General features: G+C 47.8%; 2 protein-coding genes across 2 annotated transcripts in view; one reads left to right on the top strand and one right to left on the bottom strand.

Annotated features, from left to right (window-relative positions):
- Positions 1-11,726, bottom strand: part of Tmem217 (transmembrane protein 217) — a 28,241-nt gene extending 16,515 nt beyond the window's left edge. The window contains exons 1-2 of the mRNA XM_021149913.2: positions 11,664-11,726; positions 3,101-3,192 (exon numbers count right to left, since the gene is read on the bottom strand). The gene's annotated coding sequence lies outside the window, so the exon portion shown is untranslated. The remainder of the gene's footprint in view (positions 1-3,100; positions 3,193-11,663) is intronic.
- A 147-nt stretch (positions 11,727-11,873) lies between these two features.
- Tbc1d22b (TBC1 domain family member 22B) overlaps positions 11,874-21,713 on the top strand; it is a 59,866-nt gene continuing 50,026 nt past the window's right edge. The window contains exon 1 of the mRNA XM_021149676.3: positions 11,874-12,076. Within this exon, the coding sequence (XP_021005335.1) occupies positions 12,021-12,076 (56 nt within the window). The 5' untranslated portion in view covers positions 11,874-12,020. The remainder of the gene's footprint in view (positions 12,077-21,713) is intronic.

Here is a 21,713-nt window from a genome sequence, read left to right as displayed (position 1 = left end):
CTGGTCTACAGAATGAGTTCTAGGACAGCCAGGGCTACACAGAAGAAAACCTGGAAAGAAAGAAAGGAAAGAAGGAAGGAAGTGAGGAAGGAAGGAAGGAAGGAAGGAAGGAAGGAAGGAAGGAAGGAAGAAGCGTAAGAACAAAACTTGCCAACCATTGCTGCGGAGAGGAAAACCCACTGGTAATAAAACCAGAGCGCACGTCACATGGCTGCATGTGCCGTACACAGAACAGACTTGAACTCCGTGTATTAACAGAATGCGGAGGGAAAGGAGCCAGGTGCTACAGCATATGTACTGTGTGATGCTATTTATAAAGTTTCAAAACACAAGAGACGTGTTGTTGCTGCACACACACATATGTAGTCGTCTGCGACGTGTGTGGAGACTTTAGCTTGGGATGGTGGCCTCCTGGACAGAAAAGAGAGCGAAGTCGGTGAGGGTTGGAAGCTGCCCAGCCTACTCTCTGTCATCTGCCGTGTCCTTATTTACTGCCTGGGACCGGCAGCCGTCCGCTGTGGGATGAATCTGCTGTGTAAGGCCTGTGAGCTGAGCATGGCTTTTACAGTTTAAAACTGTTGGGGGAGACTGAGAGAACATTTTGTGATGTGCGAGAATGTCATGAAGCTACAACTTCAGTGTTTATGGTAAATGATTCTTTAATAGCATTGCTATTCTACCTACAAATGGGCTAAGCAGCTTTCAGACCGCAGGGCGGTTCATCAGGGACTGGCTGGCTCACAGTCTTGCCCTTTCAAAGACCTAATTACTGCCAGGGTGTGATGGCACATGCCTTTAATCCCAGCATTGGGGAGGCAGAGGCAGGCAGAGTTCCAAGGCCAGCCTGGTCTACAGAGCAAGTTCCAGGATAGTCAGGGCTACCCAGAGAAGCCCTGTCTCAACCCCGCCCCCAGGAGACTAATTACTTCTTTGAGCATGTATCTTGGGAGGTTAAAGCACAATGACCCATGTGGATCTCAGGGACTGAACTCCAGGCATCAAGAATGGCAGTAAGTTCCACCTACTGAGCCATCCACTGAGCCGTCCTTACTGACCGAACTTGCCTCTTTACAAGAACTAATGTATGCATGTGTGAGCACAGGCGGTTGGAGGCAGGAGGACAGCCTTGGGTGTTATCCTTGGAATCAGCATCCACCTGCTTTTCTATTGTGACAGGCTCTTTCATTGACCTGGAACCCATCAGTTGGGTTAGACTGAATGCTGGCCGGCAAGCATCAGGCACTGTCTTCTCTCTGCCTCTGGGATGCTGGGAGAGCAAGTTTGCTGGCCCAGCATGTTTGATCTGGGGATCAAAGTCAGGCTCTCAAGCTTTTAAGGTAAATGCTCTACTGACTGAGTCTTCCCAGCCCCTTCTCCAGCTCCTTTTCCAGCCCTGCCTGCCACGAGAAGAGGGCATCAAATCCCCTGGAACTGGAGTTACAGAAGGTTGGATCTGCCTGATAGCGGCTGGGAATTGGTTTTTAAAGATTTATTTATTTATTTATTATGTACAGTATTTTGCCTGCATATATGCCTGCATGCCAGAAGAGGGCACCAGATCCCATTACAGATGGCGGTGAGCCACCATGTGGTTATTAGGAATTGAACTCAGGACCTCTGGAAGAGCAGTCAGTGCTCTCAACCTCTGAGCCATCTCTCCAAACCCCCAGCTGCTGGGAATTGAACTTGGGTCATCTCCAATGTCTTCTGGCCTCCTTAGGCACAAGGCAAGTACGTGATGAACGGACATACATTTAGGCAAAACATGAGTACTCATAAAACTAAAAAAAAAACCTAATTAAAATTAGTTGTGTGTGTCTTTGTATGTGTCTGTGTGTGTGTTTATGTGTGTCTCTCTTTGTGTGTGTCTTTGTGTCTCTCTGCATGTGTGTCTCTCTCTGTGTGTTTCTCTGTGTCTCTCAGTGTATCTCTGTGTTTGTGTGTGTCTCTCTCTCTGTGTCTCTCAGTGTGTGTTTGTGTCTGTGTGAGCGTGCACAGGACAACTTTCAGGAGTTGCTTTTCTTCTTCTGCCCCGTGGGCTCTGGGTCTCCAACTTATTCCTCTGACTTGGCAGCAAGTGCCTTTGCCCACTGAGCCATACGGCTAGCCCCAGGTTTGTCCTCTCTAGTACTATAATATAATTCAAGTACAAGCCACACACTGTGAGCTGTGTACTTGCTTTCTCATGTTTAAACCCTATGCTGTTTTTATTGCCTCCCCTTTTGGGGGAGAAGGGGCATCTTGTGTAGCCCAGGCTGGCCTTGAACCTCTGTGTAGTCAAACATGACCCTGAGCTCCTGCCTCACTCCTTCCTCCACCTTTCAAGTGCTGGGTTTACACTATGAAACCATGTAATAAGCACCAGGCCTGTTTATTCCCTATTATTTGTTAAGTTACCAAACAAATAACATGGTTGTGCATAGTCTCTCCTTCCTTCCTTCTTTCCTTCTTTCCTTCTTCCCTTCCTCCCTTCCTCCCTCTTTTCCTCCCTCCCTCCCTTCCTCCCTTCCTCCCTTCCTCCCTTCCTCCCTTCCTTCCTTCCTTCCTTCCTTCCTTCCTTCCTTCCTTCCTTCCTTCCTTCCTTTTTGGTTTTGCGCATCAGGGTTTCTCTGTGTAGCCCTGGCTGTCCAGGAACTCACTTTGTCGTCCAGGCTGGCCTGGAACTCACAGAGATCCTCCTACCTCTGGAGTGCTGGGATTAAAGGTGTGTGCAGCGATGCCCTGGCTCTACAACTGACTTCTCAATGGCCACTTTAAAAGCCTCCAACTATTTGGCTTAGAATAAATTCCCAGCAACGAAATGCCAAATCCTCCCTCCCCTCCCCCAAGCTCCAGCTGCTCTCTCCTCCAGAAGCCTCTTGCTTCTTCGCTGCTCTTCCACCTTCTCCCAGCAACTCCCTTGGCTCTTCCTTGGGGAGGCTGGCAGTTTAGAGGGCTCTCCTTCTCCAAAAATCCCAGCCAACCCAAGGCTCTCCCCCAGAGACCAGGGCTCCGTTCGGTGGCCGGCAGTGCACTGTGAAGCTTCCCCCTCTTAACTCTCCCTCTGGTCACAAAGTCTTCTTTCTCTCCAAGCCACTCTTTCCTTGCGGTTAAAGTTTACCTCGGATCTCTCTGGAAGTCCAAAGGCCTTGTCTCTCTATGGATGTATTCCAGTGGGATCTCCTGTCTCAAATTACCAGCAGGCAGGCCACACTATAGTTTAAAAAAAAAAAGTAGTGGGGACAGAGAAGGGGAATCAAGAAGGAAGGGTGTGCACAGCCTCCTCTGATGAGTGTGATTCTTAGGGCCTACGTAGTGGAGGGAGATAAGCAGTTCTCCCAGACTGCCCTCTGACCTCCACGCTCACTTTGTGGTGAGAGCTTGTGCTTTGGTGTGCGTATACACCCTGACCATGGCAACTCTTATAAAGGAAAACATTTCATTGTGGCTGGCTTACAGTTTCAGAGGTTCAGTCTGTTATCATCATGGTGGGGGAGCATGAGGTGTGAAGGCAGACATGATGCTGGAGGAGCTGAGAGTTCTACTCTTGATCTGTGAGATCTTGAGACTGTGAACTACACTGGGCATAGCTTGCGCATAGGAGACCTCAAAACCCCGCCTCCTCAGTGATGCACTTCCAAACAGTGCCACTCCCTATGGCCAAACATTCAAACACATAAATCTGGGGGCGGGGGGGGGGGATTCCTATTCAAACCACCACAAGTCAGAACCTCACTATGTAGCCCTGATGGCCTGAAACTCATTACATAGACAAGGCTGACCTGACACTCACGGAGATCTGCCTGCCTCAGCCTCCTGAGCACCTAGATTAAATACTACGATGCCCAGCTTAAATAAATAAATGTACTAAAATACTTAAGAAACATTCCTAAGGTAAATAAATACTAGGATCACTGGTGCCGACCAGTAAGAGAAAGTCTGCTAAGCAAAGTCATAGGTCTACGTTAGTGTCACCCCAGGGGCATTTGGGAAATGTGGACTTTGGGTATCACCTCAGACCTACTAAATCAGAAACTAGCTATTTGAGATCGATTTCACATTGCAGCACAGGCTAGCCTGGATCTTACTAAGTAGCCCAGGTTGGCCTGAAACTCACAGCAATTCTTTTGCCTTAGCCTCCCAAGTGCTGGGATTGCCTGCCTTAGCCACCATGCCTCGCTAGGATCTTGGTCTATAATAGCAGTGCTGAGCACACCCATAGTGCCATCATGGAGGACATCCATTGGGAGGGTTCCACAGACCTCTGGTGAACCTCAAACCATTCATTTTTCAGTTCAGGTTGATCAATGTGTAAGGATGGAAGGGTGATCTGGCTCAGCAGTCACACTCCTTTAAACATTTTTAAAAAAATGATTGACTTAGCTGGGCAGTGGTGGCACACACCTTTAATCCCAGCACTTGGGAGGCAGAGACAGGCAGATTTCTGAGTTTGAGGCCAGCCTGGTCTACAGAGTGAGTTCCAGGACAGTCAGGGCTATACAGAGGAACCTTGTCTCACCTCCCCCCCCCAATTTTTTTTATATATATTTATTTATTATATGTAAGTACACTGTCTTCAGACACTCTAGAAGAGGGCATCAGATCTCGTTACGGATGGTTGTGAGCCACCATGTGGTTGCTGGGATTTGAACTCGGGACCTTCGGAAGAGCAGTCGGGTGCTCTTACCCACTGAGCCATCTCACCAGCCCCCCCCCCCCAATTTTTTTTTTTTTGACTTACTTATTTTGCAGGGAGGTGGGGAGGAGAAACATATGTCCCAGCATGCAACGGGAGGTCAGAGGACAACATTCAGGAGTTGCTTTCTTCCTTTACCCTGTGGGGTCTTGGGACTTACACTCGGGTCATCAGGCTTGGCAGCAAGTGCCTTTTGCCACCCACTGCAGCATCTTGCCAGGCCACCCCTTCTTTGACAGACAGAGCTGCAGATGCCCTGGCTAGGCAGGTAATCCCCCCACTCAACCCCCAACCCATCGTCATCTGCAGGACACATTCATTGCATTGAAGCTGCAAAAAGCTTTGTGGAAGACACTGCTTTAACCAGATGAAGGCCTTTCCAACCAAGAGGCCATGCAAGCTTCTAAATCTTTAGTATGGAGGATGTGTCCCTCTGTGGGTAAAGACACAACCATTCCTAATCAACAATGTGCAAACCTGGGCATGGAAAGATGGTCCAGTGGCTGAGAGTGCTCACTGCTCTCAAGGAGGACCCGGGTTCAGTACCCAGCATCTACATCAGAGGCTCATGACTACCTGTGTCTAACGCTGGTTCCAGGGGACTCTGACATCTCTGGCCTCCCTGGGCACCTGACCTGCATCTGGTATATATATATATATATATATATATATATATATATATATATATACACACACACACACACACACACACATATATATATATATATAGTGGCACTCATGCACACATAAAATTACATATACATACATACATACATACACATATATACATACATACATACATATATACGCACACATATATATGTATATACATACACATACATACATGGTGGCACTCACACATACACATAAAATCCTTTTTCTTTTTTTTTTTCTTTTTTCTTTTTTCTTCTTCTTTTTTTTTTTTTTTTGGTTTTTTGAGACAGGATTTCTCTGTATAGCCCTGGCTATCCTAGAACTCACTTTGTAGACCAGGCTGGTCTCGAACTCAGAAATCTGCCTGCCTCTGCCTCCCAAGTGCTGGGATTAAAGGTGTGCGCCACCATGCCCGGCTAAAATCCTTTTTCTTTTTTTTTTTTTTTTCAAGATTTATTTATTTATTATATGTAAGTTCACTGTTGCTGTCTTCAGACACTCCAGAAGAGGGCGCCAGATCTCGTTACGGATGGTTGTGAGCCACCATGTGGTTGCTGGGATTTGAACTCTGGACCTTCGGAAGAGCAGTCGGGTGCTCTTACCCACTGAGCCATCTCACCAGCCCCTAAAATCCTTTTTCAAATGTGCAAAACAACATGAACCCAAAGACAACAACTATTTATCTTTCCAATTCTCTCACCCAGTGAGTATTAGGCAAACACTGGAAACATGCCCAGCTCTGAGATGCACAGACAGCAGGCTACAATACAACGCTTACAATACAATGTCCCTGCTTAGTGACGCTCACATTTCCAGGGGTAGAGATGGGCCACAGACAAGTATATACCTCAGCACATAGAAGAGCAAGGGAGAGAAGATCGCGTGGTGGAGCTGCCACCTAAGATCAGCAATGTTTAGGGTGGGCCAACCAAGGTGAAGGAGCTTGGGGGATGCCAATAGCCATGAGGGAGTAAGTAATCGGGGGCAGGGTCTCTGGGGAGAGAATTCCAAGCAGAAATTAGTTAGGAATTAGGGAGGAAATAGTTACAACAGAGGTCTTGTCTTAGGGGCATGCTTAGGGTATTCAAGAGTCCGCAGAAGACTGGATTGTGCTTGGAAGAGCAGAGCCAGGCAGAGTCAAATGAGGCTGTAGTGATGAGTGAGAGGAGCCAAAACTCACCCCTGTGTCTAAGGGGTGAGGATCTGGGCCTGGTGAGTTGGCTCAATAGACTAAAGGCACTTTTCTCCAGGTCTGACAACCTGAGTTAGATTCCCAGGTAAAAGAAGAGAAACATGCTCACACACACACGCACCACACATGCATACAACATACACAGACACACACTTAACACATGCATAACACACACAGAGACACCACATGTGCATATAACACACATGCCACACACATATGATCACACATATATACACAACACATACACACAACATACAATCACACACATAATCACACACAACATACACACACCACACACAATCAGACACACACAATCAAACATACACAGTCACACACACCGCATACATACAATCATGCTCACACACCTACACCACATACATAATCACACATACCCAATACACACATTCATATTCACACGCACACAATCACGCACACAAACACACACACAGGTCTCACGTAACCCAGACTGGTCTTGAACTTCTGGTCTTCTCGCCTCTATCTCCTGTACAGGTGTGTGCAATCATGCCTGGCTCAGAAGCTAGGGTTTTGTGCCAACTGTGCTGGGAGTCCTTGCAAGCTTTTGGGCAGAGGGACATGATGGGAGCTATATTTGAAAAGGCTCCTTGGCTTCTGTGGGGAGAACAGAATCCTGAGAGCCTAAGATGCAGCAAGGCAGAATAAAAGTTGGTCACAGGGCATGATGAGGAGCTGAGAGAGCTCTTGTGGGCTCCACACAAGGCCCAGGGTCCAATCTTCAGTAAAAATCATTGGCCAGGCATTATCCCAGTGCTTGGGAAACAGCTTCAGGTAGATCTCTGTGAGTCTGAGGCTAGCCTGGGCTGTATAGTGGGTCCCAGGCTGGCCAGCCCTACATATGGAAACTCCATCTCCAAATAAATAAATAAAATAAAAAGGGGTGCAGTTGTTTTGGATTAGGGTGGCTATGGTGGAGATGGGGAGGAAGAGGTTAATCTTCTTGGCTCCCCTATCACATATTATTTAACATATTATCACCAGGTGACCAAGAGGTTTCTTTTGGGAGAAACCTTGGGTAGAGAATGGCAGAGAACAAAACGGGGAGACTGGGGCTCTGAGTGGAGCAATGTTAAACTCCGCCCTTGGGAACCAGCATCATCTAACATCTCACAAGTGAGTTTTATGAAGGGATTCTCTGAGGCCCTTCAATGTCCACAGATTACCCTCTCCTTCCCAGGTAGCGAAATGTCAAGGCGACAGGGTGCTTCTAAGTCAGGAGCTGAAGTGATAAGCCTTGGCAGGGGGAGGCAGAAGGGTCTGGAGTTCAAGGCCTGCCTAAGGGGCATGACACCTTCCTCAAAACAATAAAGATAAAATCAAGGAGTATGATGGATGGTTGATCTCAAATAAGGATTCAGCCCCTCCTGGGAGAAAGGCCTCTGGGCATCCCTGTGGGGAATTGGGTAGGTTAATTAAGGTGGGAAGACCCATGTTAACAATGGGCAAAATCATTCCCTGGGATGGGAATCTGGATTGTAAAAAATGGAGGAGGTGAACTGAGAACAAACATTCATCCCCCCACCCCCTCCGTGGTTGCTGTGTGACCGACCTCAAGCTCCTAACCCTGAGATTTACCCTTCCACGCTGCCTGCAACCTGGAACTGTGAGCCAAAACCAAGCCCTTTCTCCCTTCAGTTGCTTTTGCCATGTATCTTATGACAGCCGCAGGAAATGGGATGCAGGCAGGGAGCGTGCCCCAAGACACTTCCAAAACTGTGTAAGTAAGCCGCAAAGCAGTTGTTGTCTTCACAGACCCACCTTAAGGCTGATGTAGGAGAAGCCAATCTAGATGCTAGCCTTAAGATAGAGCATTCAGAACAGCCAAGTGGCCCTGAGGAGAGGGACCTAGAAGTCAAAGGAAAGTATCTTTCCAGCTATCAGAGGGGCTGGAGAGAAGCCTAACTCATTAAGGCTCTTGCCCTGGGTGCATGAGGGCCTGAGTTTGCATTCCTAGCATTTCTCTGTAACCTTAGTGCTGGGGGGGATGGAGACAGGTGGATGTCTGGAGTTCCCCGGCCAGCCAGTCTAGGCCATCAGTGGGTTCCAGGTTCAGTGAGAGGCCCTGTCTCAAAATGTGGTGTGATAGCCGGGCAGTGGTGGTGCACGCCTTTAAATCCAGCACTTGGGAGGCAGAGACAGGCAGATTTCTCAGTTCGAGGCCAGCCTGGTCTACAAAGTAAGTTCCAGGACAGCCAGGGTTACACAGAGAAACCCTGTCTCAAAAAACAAACAAACAAACAAACAAACAAACAAACAATGTGGTGTGATAGGGATAGGATATCTGCTTTTGGCCTCTATATGCATGTACACCCACATACATGTTCATTTACACACAGGCATGGACATACATATCCCACACACATACCAGATATTCCCTCTCCCACGTTCCCCTCTGGAGGAGAACTTGCTGCGTAGTCTTTGCCTGGGGTGGTCTTATCCTTGCACTTCCTCTCTTTCCCAGCTTTCCAAGTATGAGAATGATAGCCATGTACCGCCATCGTGTGACATCGGCTCTTCTAAAGTCACAAAGGCCAGCACAAGTTCTGGCCATTTAGAATCAAGACAAAGGAAGCTGGAGAGATGGATTAATAGCTAAGAGCGCCGGCTGCTCTTCCAGAGGACTGGAGGTCAATCCCTAGCAACCACATGGTGGCTCACAGCTATCTATAACCCCAGTTCCAGGGGGTCCCATGCCCTTCTCTGACCTCTGTGAGTGTCAGGCACACAGATAACGCACAGAGTCTCATACTGGCAAAACACTCATGTACATTAAAAAAAAATCTAAAAAATTAAATAAAAGAATAAAGATAATTAGCATGAGTTGCAAGGAGACTTTAGTATATTCTCCTGCAGTACAACACTATCCCGAGAGCCAAATATATTTGTATAAAGTCATATGTGTAAAGTTTTGTCCTAATTGAACATGGCTTTGGTGTCATGGGGAGGCACTGAGTATACCAGCTGGGGAGGGGGTTCCATCTCGGTGGCTATAGGGGAAGCAAACATCCATGCTTCATGCAGACTTTCCAGTGTGACTGCTTTAGGGTCGCCCGCACTCCTGACTACAACCCATCTCAAGCTCTGTAAGTAAGCCTAATAGACTCATGGGTTTCTCAGAGTGAACTCTGGTGGAATCAAACTTTTGTTTGTTATTGGGATTGTGGAAGGAGAAGGGTAGACTGTATAGTTTCCTCCCTCCCCCCCCCCCAAGAAAATTCTTTCACTTTTTTAGGGGTTAGTGTGTCTGAAGAGAGAGACAGTATATAGAATAAATCTTTAAAGGGAAAAATGATAAGATACAAGTCTATAAAAGAACAGTGGTTCAGTAGAAATAGCCCTTTCATCTAACTCTTATCATGCTTATTTATTTTTTACATTTATTTTATGTATGTGAGTACCCTGTTGCTGTCTTCAGACACACCAGAAGAGGGCATCAGATCCCATTACAGATGGTTGTGAGCTACCATGTGGTTGCTGGGAACTGAACTCAGGACCTCTGGAAGAGCAGTCAGTGCTCTTAACCTCTGAGCCATCTCCCCAGCCCCCTATCATGTTTACTTTTATTTGTGTGTGTGTTTGTGTGTTAACAACATGTATGCAATGTCCACAGAAGCCAAAAAAGGGTGTCTGATCCCTTGGGTCTGGAATTTCAGGCCATTGTGAGCCACCTGTTGTGGGTACTTGGGAACTGAATTCAGGTCCTCTGAAAGAGCAGCACATGCTTTTAACCCCTGGGCCACCTGTTCAGGTCTACAGTCCTATTCTTTTAAAAGTAGCAAGCAAAAGAAGCCTGAAAACTGGGAGTAATATCTATGTAAAAAGAAATCACCGGGGGACATATAGAAGAAGGTGTTTCTTTAGGTGGGAAAAGAAGGAGCCTTGAGAATTTGCCAGTATGTTGGGCCAGCAAGATGGCTCAATGGGTATAGGGGCTTGCAGCCAGTCTTGAGGACCTGAGTTTGATTTCCTGGATCTAAATGGTGGGAAGAGAAAACTGAAGTTCTCCTTTGACCTTTCTCTCTCTCTCTCTCTCTCTCTCTCTCTCTCTCTCACACACACACACACACTGAATAAATGTAATGTATTTTTCAATATTTAAAAAACCTAGGAGGGCTGGTGAGATGGCTCAGTGGGTAAGAGCACCCGACTGCTCTTCCAAAGGTCCTGAGTTCAAATCCCAGCAACCACTTGGTGGCTCACAACCATCCGTGATGAGATCTGACGCCCTCTTCTGGTGTGTCTGAAGACAGCTACAGTGTACTTATATATAATAAATAAATAAATCTAAAAAAAAAAAAAAAAAAAAACCAAACAAATGGAGCCCAATTGGATCTGAAAAAGAAAGAAAGAAAGAAAGAAAGAAAACCTATGGTGTTAGCACAGAGATGGATTGAGCAGTAGCTCGCACACATCCACAGTTCCTTGTCTGAACAAACATTTCTTTGGAGTAGAAAAAGGAAGTACCCTCCATCTTCCCCCAAATGTCCCAGAATACACTCAAAAAAAGAGAGGTAGTCATTAACATGACACCCAAAGGAGACAACACATGCTAAAATTAGATCTCATTTTGAGTCAAAATTAGATTGAAAAATGAATCTATAGATGGAAGATTTATAACCGGTTAATAAAGGAGTTGAGGATATTGGGGGTACATCTTTCATCTTCCTGATTGTTGCCATGGGGATGAACAATGTCCCTAGAGAAAATGCTAGTATTTCCTAAGCATGACTTCTCAGTATCTGAGAAGTCCTCATAACCAGAAAGAGTCAGACCCGAAGAAGGGATTACATCACGAGGTTCAGTTAGCGGAAGAAAGGGGGGAGTCTGATAAATCAACTGCTACTCATACAACAGTTAACCGCACTGGGGTATGGCCGGAACTGTCCTCTGCGAAACTAGGACCATAAGGGAACAAGGGGGGGGGGTAACCACCCTGGGTGCCATTGAGGTGAGGGACATTCAAAAATGTTCATCATTACATGAGGCCTTCCTTTAGAGACTAATGTATACAAATGTTATGGTTTCTCCTTACCCTCTCCACCAAGATAACCCCAGAACCTCAGCCCATCAAAGGCAACAGTCCCATCTACTTCTTCCCCGCAGTACCTGGTTCTCTGCCTCCGGGGAGTAGGAACTTTCAGCCCCGCCTTCCTGCCCATCTAAGCCCCGCCTCCCCGGCCCACCTGTGTGCCCAGCCCCTGACGTTGCCGCGGGCCTTCAGCGGCCCGCAGGATCCGGGATCCTCATTGGTCCATCCGCCCACCGGCCTGCTCAGCCCACCAATGGCAACGGCGCTGGGCGGGGGGGAGTGCCCACATCCAAGATGGCGCCCCCAGGAGCTGGGAGCGGGTGACCGGCGGCGGGGAAGCGGCCTGGGCTGGCCCTCAGATTGCGGGGTCCCGGGGGCCTGTCGCGGGGCCCCCCCCGTGACCCACCGACCAGGCCTTCCCCCGGGCCGGAGCGATGGCCGCCGAGAACAGCAAGCAGTTCTGGAAGAGGAGCGCCAAGCTGCCGGGGAGGTGAGCCCAGGACGCTGAGGGGAGTGGGGATTGGACCCAGAGCTTTCCAGATCCTGGCCCCTGAATCCCTCCGTCTTGGGGCGCCCCGGAGGCCGGAGGGCTGGTGTCGGAGTAGCCCAGACTGGAGCAGCTGTCAATCAGGGGAGCCTGGCCAGCTTGGGTGTGGGGTGCAGACTAGGGTCTGGGGGCGGGGAACCTCAGCTGGGAGGTGTCGGGGGACCCGGTGTGAGGGGCAGTGGAGTTGGGCGAGTTGCCATTGTCAGCGTGGCCGTGGAGGGCCACCTGCAGACCGCTTCCGACTTTGTACAGAACTCCTTAGGGGTCTCCAACAGCATGGGTGGCTGCTTGCATGAGGGTTGGTGGCCTTGGTTCCCAGCCCATCACAATCCTGTCTTCCCTTGGACTCCCCAGGGGTTCTGATGGGAGAGCCTGGGGCAGGCCTGCGGGGGTATGAGCAAGACAGGGGAGGGGGAATTCTCAAGCCAGACCTTACTCTGTCTTGAGTTGGTCTTTTGAGAAATTATTACAGGGTGGCTGCAGGGCGGAGAGTAAGTTATTCTTTCTGGCATTTTCTAATCACTTGTGCGATCCCCGAGAAGTGATGATCTTTCAGTGTGGTTGCATTAAGTTCTTTTATTCTTCAGTTTTGTTGGCGGACAGACCTCTCAAGCAACTTATTTCCTTAGTGTCTCTTTCTCTGGTTGGTGTATGTTGAAACTCTGAGCAATTGTCTCTCCGTCAGGCTGCCTTTGGTTTACTGGTTCCGTTTGTTTTGGGTGGTGTCCTGAAAAATGAAAGCCCTATGTGTTTCACTACTGAATTTAAGATTTCTGCCAGCCACAGGCTGCTTGGTGTTAGAGTTTGTGTCTGGTCACCGCCCTCACGAGTTCTTTCCTTAGCGATTTTCCTGTTAAGTCTTTTTTTTTTTTTTTTTTTTTTTTTTGTTCAGGTGTAGTCCTTTGACCTGTGACCTCGCACTCTCCCCTTCCTCCTTTCCCTCTCTCTTTCCCCTCTTTCCCATTCTCTCTCCCCCTTCTCTTCCCCTCCCCCTCCCTCTCCTCTTTCTCCCCCTCTTCCGTTCTAGTTCTCTCTTCACACTGTTGAAGACACTCTGCCACTGAGTTACACACAGCCCCCGCCCCCTTCTTCAAGCGAAAGAGAAACTGAGAGTCAGCATTGGCTGTGTAACTTTTCTGAGCTGTCATTACACACGTGGAGAAAGTTGAGGGACCAGGTTTTAGCAATGTGTGCTAATATAATAGCAGGGGAGGCAAAGGTAGCTTTGGGTTGAAGTGCTATGGGGCTAGGGTGTTCACACATTGAACAGTGACACTGTGTTTTTAGATAAGCTCCGCTTCCTGCCACAGATTTCTTTTCCTTCCTGCTTGAGTGAGCTCTCCAGCTGCACGGACTGCTCTTCTCTGGGAGTTTGCTCTGGAGGGGTCATTTCATTTTGATATCCTAAGATAACGATCATTGGGAAAATGGTGACGTCAGGAAGCAGGGGTGAGGACAATGGGTGATGGATGGTCTTTGTGCCTTTGGACTGCCAGATGTGGTGCATTAATGGCCCTTTGTCTATTTCTTCTACGGGACTACAGGAAGTCAACTTTTTAAAAGTACTACTTTAAATAATTACATTTATTCATCTACTTAATCAGTGTGTGTGTGTGTGTGTGTGTGTGTGTGTGTGCCAGTGCCACAGTGCTCACGTAGAGGTCAGAGGACAATTTACGGGAGTCAGTTCTCTGCTTCCACCCCTTGGATCTCAGGGCTTGAACTCAGGTCATCAGGCTTAGCCGCAAGTATCCTTATCTGCTGAGCCCTTTTGATGGCCCAAAAGCATTGCTTTTGCTAGCTAGGAGGATTCTTCAGTTTCTTCAAATCTCTGGCTTCCTTTTTCATTTTGAAACATAGAGCCACAGAGGCAAGAATCTTGGAGTCCAGATCACCATCATTTATCATTATTATTATCATTACCATTGTCATCGTCATCATCTTTGACATTGTCATTCAGATTCTCTGATCTGTAGGACTCACAATCTATTTAAGCTTCAGTTTCCTATGAAGTGGGGACTAAAAACTCTTCCCTCAGAATCCCCCGAAGGCTAACCAAAATGCCCTATTTGTAAAGAACCCAGGACAGTGTTTATTTAGTACACTGTACTTGCTCTATAAATAGTCATTATTAATTGTCCTCTTGTTATTAGAGCAAGCAGACATTTAAAAGGATGTGTCTCAGCTCCCCAGAGCTAGCTATTTGTCTCCTTTATTATAGAGGCATAAAAATGTTGCCATGATCCATAAACCATGACCCATACCTTGCCTGGTGAGGGAGGTATTGTCTCCTGTACACTCTTGGCAGAGAGTCCCAGACAGCTTGGGGCTGTTGGGAGAAGCTGGTGTTGGTTCCCATAGAAGGTGTTTTGGTTCCAGAACAGAACTTTTATGTCTGAACTCTTTTGAGTTTGGAGATGACCGAGCATGTGCGTGGGTTCTCAGAGGACATGAGGACCCTCATGTCTGTGGGTCCTCAGAGATGGAAAGAGAGCTACTTTTCTCTTCTTTGCAGTTTGAAAGGTGAGAAAAGTCCAAGTTGTAACCAGTTACTTTCAGTTTCTTTGATCATGACAGAGTGACTTTAGCGACAGCAAGTAGAGATTTTGTTAGAGTAGCCTAAGTTCAAAAAACAAACAAACAAACAAAAAACAAAACAAAAAAACCAAAATAACCCAAGTGGGCCGAAGAGATGGCTCAGCTGTTAAGAGCACTGGCTGCTCTTCCAGAGGTCCTGAGTTCAATTCCCAGCAGCCAGGAGTTCACAAGCATCCATAATGGAGCTGATATCCTCTTCTGTCATGCAGGTGTACATGCAGATAGAGCCCCCATCTACATAAAAATACACGAATAAATAAATCTTTAAAAGAAAAAAAAAACCCACAAAGCATTCTTTAAGTTTTGTTTGTTTTGAGACAGAGTCTCATTTTGTAGCCCTGGCTGTATAGGAACTCAACTACATTGACCAAGGCTGGCCTTGAACTCACAGAGATCATCAGCTTGCCTGTGCCTCCTGAGTGCTGGGATTAAATGCATGCATCACCACTGCCCTGCAGTTTGTTTTTTGAGATAGGGTCTCACCAAGTTTCCTTAGCTTGCCTAGAACTCACTGAATAGACCAGGCTGGTGTCAAACTCAGAGAGATCCACCTGCCACTGCCTCCTAAGGGCGGGGACCAAAGGCGTGCACCAGCAGGCCAGCATATATTTATTTTAAATGTTAAGCATTTTGCCTGCAGGTATGTATACCACGTGCACACCCAGTGTTGGTGGCAAAGGGCATAAGAGCAATTTGGATCCCCCTGGAACCAGAGTGGTTGTGATCTGTCTGGTAGGTGCCAGGAACCACACTTCTGGGTACTCTTCGAGAGTGATGTGCTCTCAGCTGTGGAGCCATCATCCCCTCTCTGCCAAAGTTTTGTTAGCCTGCAGGTATGTAAGTGGATCATGTGTGTCAGGGCCTGCAGAAGTCAGAAGAGGACAGTAGATCCCTTGGAGCTGAAGTTGCAGATGATCGAGAGCCACCATGTGGCTGCTGAGAACTGAACCCAGGTCTTCTGCAAGAACAGCCAGTGCTCTTAACCCCTGAACCATCTCTCCTGCCCCTCATTTCAAGACATTTCTGAAAAATATTTATTCTTAGACAGTGTCTTATGATATATTCTGGTTAGCCTGGGACTCACAGTGTAGACCAGGATGGCCTTAAATTCACTGAGAGCCAAAAAGGTGGAACACACTTTTAATCCCAGCCCTGGGGGGGCAGGGTGGGGAGCAGAGGCAGACAGAACTATGTGAGTTGGAGGCCAGCCTTGTCTACAGAGTGAATTTTAGAGCAGCCAGGGCGACACAGAGTAATCCTATCTTGAAAAATTAAAAACAAACAAACAAAGTTCACAGAGGGTTATGTGTGCAAGCTCCAGGACAGCCAGAGCTACACAGAGAAACACTGACTTGAAAAACAAATCAGCAACCAGGGCCAGAGAGAGAAGAAAAAGTGTCTGAAGACAGCTACAGTGTACTTACATATAATAATAAATAAGGGCTGGTGAGATGGCTCAGTGGTTAAGAGCGCCGACTGCTCTTCCAAAGGTCCTGAGTTCAAATCCCAGCAACCACATGGTGGCTCACAACCACCTGTAATGAAATCTGATGTCCTCTTCTGGAGTGTCGGAAGACAGCTACAGTGTACTTACATATAATAAATAAATGAATAAAAAAAAAAGAGTTTAAAAAAATAATAAATAAATCTTTAAAAAAGAAAAAAGAAAAATCAAATCAAAACCAAACCAAACCCAAAACAACAATAAAAGTCACTGAGATCCACAGCCTCTGCCTCTGGACGTTGGGGTTAAAGGTCTATGCCAGCACACCCAGCCTAGGTCACTACTGTATTGATGTATAGGCAGATAGGGCAGCATGCATCATTGTTATGGACCTATGTACACAGTGCATATAAATGGACCTATGTACACAGTGCAGGCTCAGTAACCTGCTTGCCTGGGTTAAAATCCCAGGTCTGGGCTGGTGAGATGGCTCAGTGGGTAAGAGCACCCGACTGCTCTTCTGAAGGTCCAGAGTTCAAATCCCAGCAACCACATGGTGGCTCACAACCATCCGTAACGAGATCTGGCGCCCTCTTCTGGAGTGTCTGAAGACAGCTACAGTGTACTTACATATAATAAATAAATAAATCTTTAAAATCCCAGGTCTGACACTTTCTAACTAGATGACTTATCTCAAAAAACAAAACAAAACAAAAAACTAAAAAGAGGGTGTGGGGGGTGTAGCTCAGTGGTAGCACTCTCCTCTGAGACCTTGAGGTCAAGGGTCAGTCCCAGCATCAGGAAAACCCATTCTAGCCCAGCCTGGGAAAGTGGGTGACTTGGTCCTCTGTCTTCAGTGGCTATAGGACATTCACACCCCCACCGCTTTTATCCACTCAGTGTCAGGAAGGTGGCTAGATAGTGAGACAAATACCTTTCTCAGCTGTGTCATACACAGTCAGACAGACCTTGCAGCACTAACCCCCCAACGCACCCCCCCTCCGAGTTCTGCAAGAACAGGTGTTGGGGGGCAAGTTAGGTGGCCACTGTATTCACAGTGAGCATGGTGGTGAGGGCTGATCTGGGGCAGGGAGTAGGGAAGAACAGTGTCAGATCCCTGAGACTGCAGATCATTGGCTGGAAGGAGTTGGGAGAGGGAGGAGGGGCCACTCCCAGGTGAAGAGACTAGCGGGCAAAGGCACCCACCGCCAAGCCTGAAGACCCGAGTTCAGTCCCCAGGACTTGCACAGTGGAAGGAGAAAACTGACTTCCCATGGTGTCTTCTGGCCTTCATATGTCTGTTAGATACACGTGCACAACACACACACACACACACACACACAGAAATACAAAAGTAAACCAAGTCTGACAACAGAACACTGAGATCCGCCATACCTGGTTTCCATATGTCTGGAGCAAGAGGCTTGGGCTGAGTGGGCCTGGAGGTCTGGACCATTGTGAATGAGCCTCACCTTACACATCGGCCAGGTGTGCTTGGCTCCAGTAGCAGACTGGTACAGAAGGTGGGCTCTTGTGTGCTATCCTTTTGAAAGTAGCAGATCACTGGTCAGGGGAACAGCTGAGCATGGCAAAGCTGCTGAACATTAGAGCTCTGAGCTAAGACCCCTGTAGATAAGGAAAGTGAGGGCAGATGGGAAGGCAACTTTCCTGGGCCACAGAGTAGACTTCGGGACTCCTTGCCCCGTGCCCTGCCTGTCTGCGCTTCTGCAGTCCATGGAGTCTCAAAGGGCATAGGAGAGACCATGGCAGTGCCAGCTGCTTGCTCCCCCACACCCTTACTAACGTGCCCGCTCCTTAAAAACAAAGCTTTTGTTTTTAAGCAAAAAGCTTGCTAGTAATTTTTCCTGAGATGTTATTTCTTTTTTATTTTCTGTGTATGGGAGTTTTGCCTGCACAAGTGTATGTGTGGCACGTGCATGCAGTGCCTTGGAGGCCAGAAGAGGGCGTTGGATCATCTGGATCTGGAGTTGTGAACCTCTGGTGCTGGGATCTGAATCCTGGTCCTTAGGAAGAAAATTACTCTTATGAACGGAGCCATCTCTGCAGCCCTCAAATGCTTGTTTTTAAAGTCTAGGAGGGCTGGGGTGTGGCTCAGTTGGTAGAGCACTTGGGTAGTACGTGTGAAGAAGCGCTGGGTTCAGTTCCCAGCACTGCATAAAGCCACCTGGGATAGTGGTGGTGCATGCTTGTAATCACAGCACTGGGAGGGAGGGTGAGGCAGGATGGTCAGAAGTTCAGGCATAGCCTTAGCTACATGTGGAGTTGGGAGATAACCCGTGCTACACGAAGGGAGTCACATTCAGTGTTAAAGTTGAGGTTATTAGTGTTGAAGGAGCTGAGGTGCTGGCCCCGCTGTCTGGAATCTTAGAATTTGTGCGGTGGAGGCAGGAGAATCGGGAGTTCAAGAACAGTCTGGACACAGGACAATATGAGATGAGAACAAAAAGGTTGTTATTGAGATGCTTGGGATGAAGCAGTCTGGCCAGCACTGGGGTCTGTCCCCTATTGGGGGGTGGGAAAAAAAAAGAACAAGTTGAAAACTGGAGGTTCCTGAAGTCACCAGGCACTAAGGTAACGAAGCTCACTCAGGCCTTTTCATAGCTTTTAGGAATCTGGTAGTAGACGGATGAAATGGCTGGAGTTTGCCTGGGCAGATCTGTCGTATTTTTGGCTTGGAAATGTTTTTGCTGATAAAATGACTATAGAAGGTACTGGATTATTGCTGAATCAGCCAACCTCGGGGGCTGGAAGTCTCCATAGAGCCCCCGTGTGAATGGAGTCCTGTTGCCAAAGTTCTTGACATTTAAAATGCGCCATTCTATTCTGGAGTTTGCTCAGCTTCCGTGTCTGCCGGGTCTTTCCCACCAAGGCTTTCCCAGTGTCGCAACTGGGTAAGAAACCTCTGGCAACACTCTCTGTGGGCTTGTCTTCTCTAACTTAGCAGAGGCTAGCCCCTTGGCTGCATGCTGTCTCTTCAGAGTGTGTGTGGCGTTGTCTGGGCAGCAGCAGTTAGTCTGCAGTTTTCAGGTGTACCAGAGAGGAGTTGGATGAGGCAGAGAGTAGGCCTGTGGAGTTCTGACTTTACCCACTCGGGCTGGTAAGTGCCCGCTGTGGGTGCTGCATGCCACGAGGAAACCCAGAGGCCACAGCTTTCTGGAAGCTGAAGATCTGCTCAGCGTTGGTGCTCCCCCTGCTGAAGAGAAACAGCCGGCTGGCTTTCCGGTTTTTCCAGTAAGCATCTGTCATGTTTGTGATCAGATAAAGCAGCTGTAGAGCTGGGTGGAAACCTGTGGCTCAGTGAGGACAGCCAGGTGTGGAGTGAGCCTGCTGGGCTGGGCCTGGAGCTCAGGGTCAGGGGGCTTGCCTCTGGGAGCTGAAGCCCTTGATCTCCCCAGCATCACAAGACAGAGAAGAGGAAGGGGAAGGAGGAGGAGGAAGAAGAGGGTGCAGAGGATGAGGATGAAGAGGAAGAAGAGGAGGAGGAGAAGGAAGAAGAGGAGGAAGAGGGAGACACATAGACATTAGTTAGGGCTAGTGATGTGCTCAGTAGGTGAGAGACTTGCTCCTCCAGACCCAACAGCCTGGATTCGATCCCTAGAACCTGTGGTGGAGGGAGTGTCTCCTGAAAGTTGCCCTCTGACCTCCAGCCGTACGGCATAGCATCTATGAGTAGACACAGTGCACAAGAATAACAGAGAGAAGAAAAGAAACTAGTGAAGACTGGCAATGGACAGGCAATGGACAGAAGGGTCCTTGTACCCTAGGGTGTAGCCGGCTGCTAGGGAAGGACCGTGACAGACATCAGTGTCTCCCCAGTGATTTATGTCTCCCGGGCTGGAATGTGGCAGTGTTAGAGAGCAGGCCCATCACCCGTGTACTATCTTTTCCTTGCACTTTCCTTTCTGCCTGGAAATGGCAGTGAAATACTTTTACACTTTGAGCAATTAGGTAGAATCTCATAGTGTAGTCTAGGCTGGCCTGGTGTACTCTGTGTAGCCAAGGCTAGCCTCAGCCTGCTACATTCTAGAATTGCAGATGTGTACCACCACCCCATCCCGACCAGCGACAGGGCAAATGCCTGTTCTGAGGCGGAGTGTTGACCAGCTTGTCCCAGCACCGAGTATGTGGGTCTCAAGGAACCTGGCTGGCACGGGCTCGTAGGTGCATTATTTAAAAAATTTTGAATTATTTTGTGTATGTCTGGGACAGAAAAGATTGTCAGATCTTCTGGAAATGGAGTTTTGAGCTAGCATGTGGTTGCTGGGAATTGAACCCTCATCTTCTGGAAGAGCAGCCAGCTCTCCAGGTCCTCATAGGTGAATTGTAAAGTCAGTAGATGGGCACCTTTGCTCTCTCACTCTGGAGTCTGTCTTCGTCAGCTCCCTGCAATAATCTTGGTTTCTCTTCCTTTTATAACTTACCACCTGTCTTCGCTGAGGTTCAGCAAACTGATTTATTATACAAAGTGTCCCTGGTTCAGATATATCATAGTCTAGTTCAGGAACACGCTAACAAATTCGATTTAGGCTCCGGTGCCTCTGTGGCCGAGGGCCGTCATTTATCAGAGCCTTTCTGCCTGTGCCAGCGCCTTTGAGAAATCGTCTCCTGGGAGCGGGAGAGCCTCTTCCTTGGTGGTTGATGGCCTCTGGTCCGTATGATTCGGTATGCTTTTTCTCAGAGAGGATTTGAAGATCTACTTTTTTTCTCCAGTCAGCTAACTTAGCTGGCCTGGTGGGACCCTTCTGCCTTGTAGCATTTAAGAGAGGGCTCTGAGAGTACAATGCTTGAACCTGGGAGGTTCTGAAAATGTTCAAATGCAAGCTGTGGCCACTGGCTCTCCGAGTTGTGTTTTAATTTTTGTCTTTGTGTAAGTTCCTTCTCCCTCTCTCTGGAAGAGAGACTTTCCCTGTACTCTGGCACCTCTTGGATTTCTCCTCCGCCTCAGAAACGATAGGAACACATCCCATAGCCTTTTGGGGTTAGCAACCTCTGAGATGCATGGTCTGTGGATCAAATCAGTAATCTGCCACAGAGGTTGGGGAGTCAACATTCTTAGAGCTGAAAACGTCCAGGCTGTCCAGAACTCAGGCCCGTGTGTGAGAAGATTCCCTCTGAACTCCAGAAAGAAACAAGTGTGGACACTGTGTCTGAAAATGCCAGAATGATGTCTAAGATCTTATATGCTACTCTAAAAAATAACATGATAGCCTAGATTCTTTTCGGGAAGCATCTTAAGGGTTTCCTCTGTCATAAGAATCAAAAATGGTGGGTGAGCTTGGGGGCTGGAGAGACAGCTCAGCAGTTAAGAGCGTTTACTGTTCTTCCAGAGGCCCTGAGTTCAATTCCCAGCACCTATTCGGCTATCCCTAAGTCTATTTCCAGCACACACACACACACACACACACACACACACATACACACACAAACCCATTCTGGTTTTTTGGGTGTTTTTTGTTTTTGCTTTTGTTTTTGTTTTTGTTTTTGTTTTTGTTTTGTTTTTGTCTTTTTTTGGTTTTT

This window comes from Mus caroli, unplaced genomic scaffold (assembly GCF_978045245.1).
Source record: "Mus caroli unplaced genomic scaffold, Mus_caroli_1 scaffold_18, whole genome shotgun sequence".
Taxonomy (NCBI): domain Eukaryota; kingdom Metazoa; phylum Chordata; class Mammalia; order Rodentia; family Muridae; genus Mus; species Mus caroli.
Note: the sequence above shows the minus strand (reverse complement) of the source record. Positions and strands in the feature narration are given on the sequence as shown.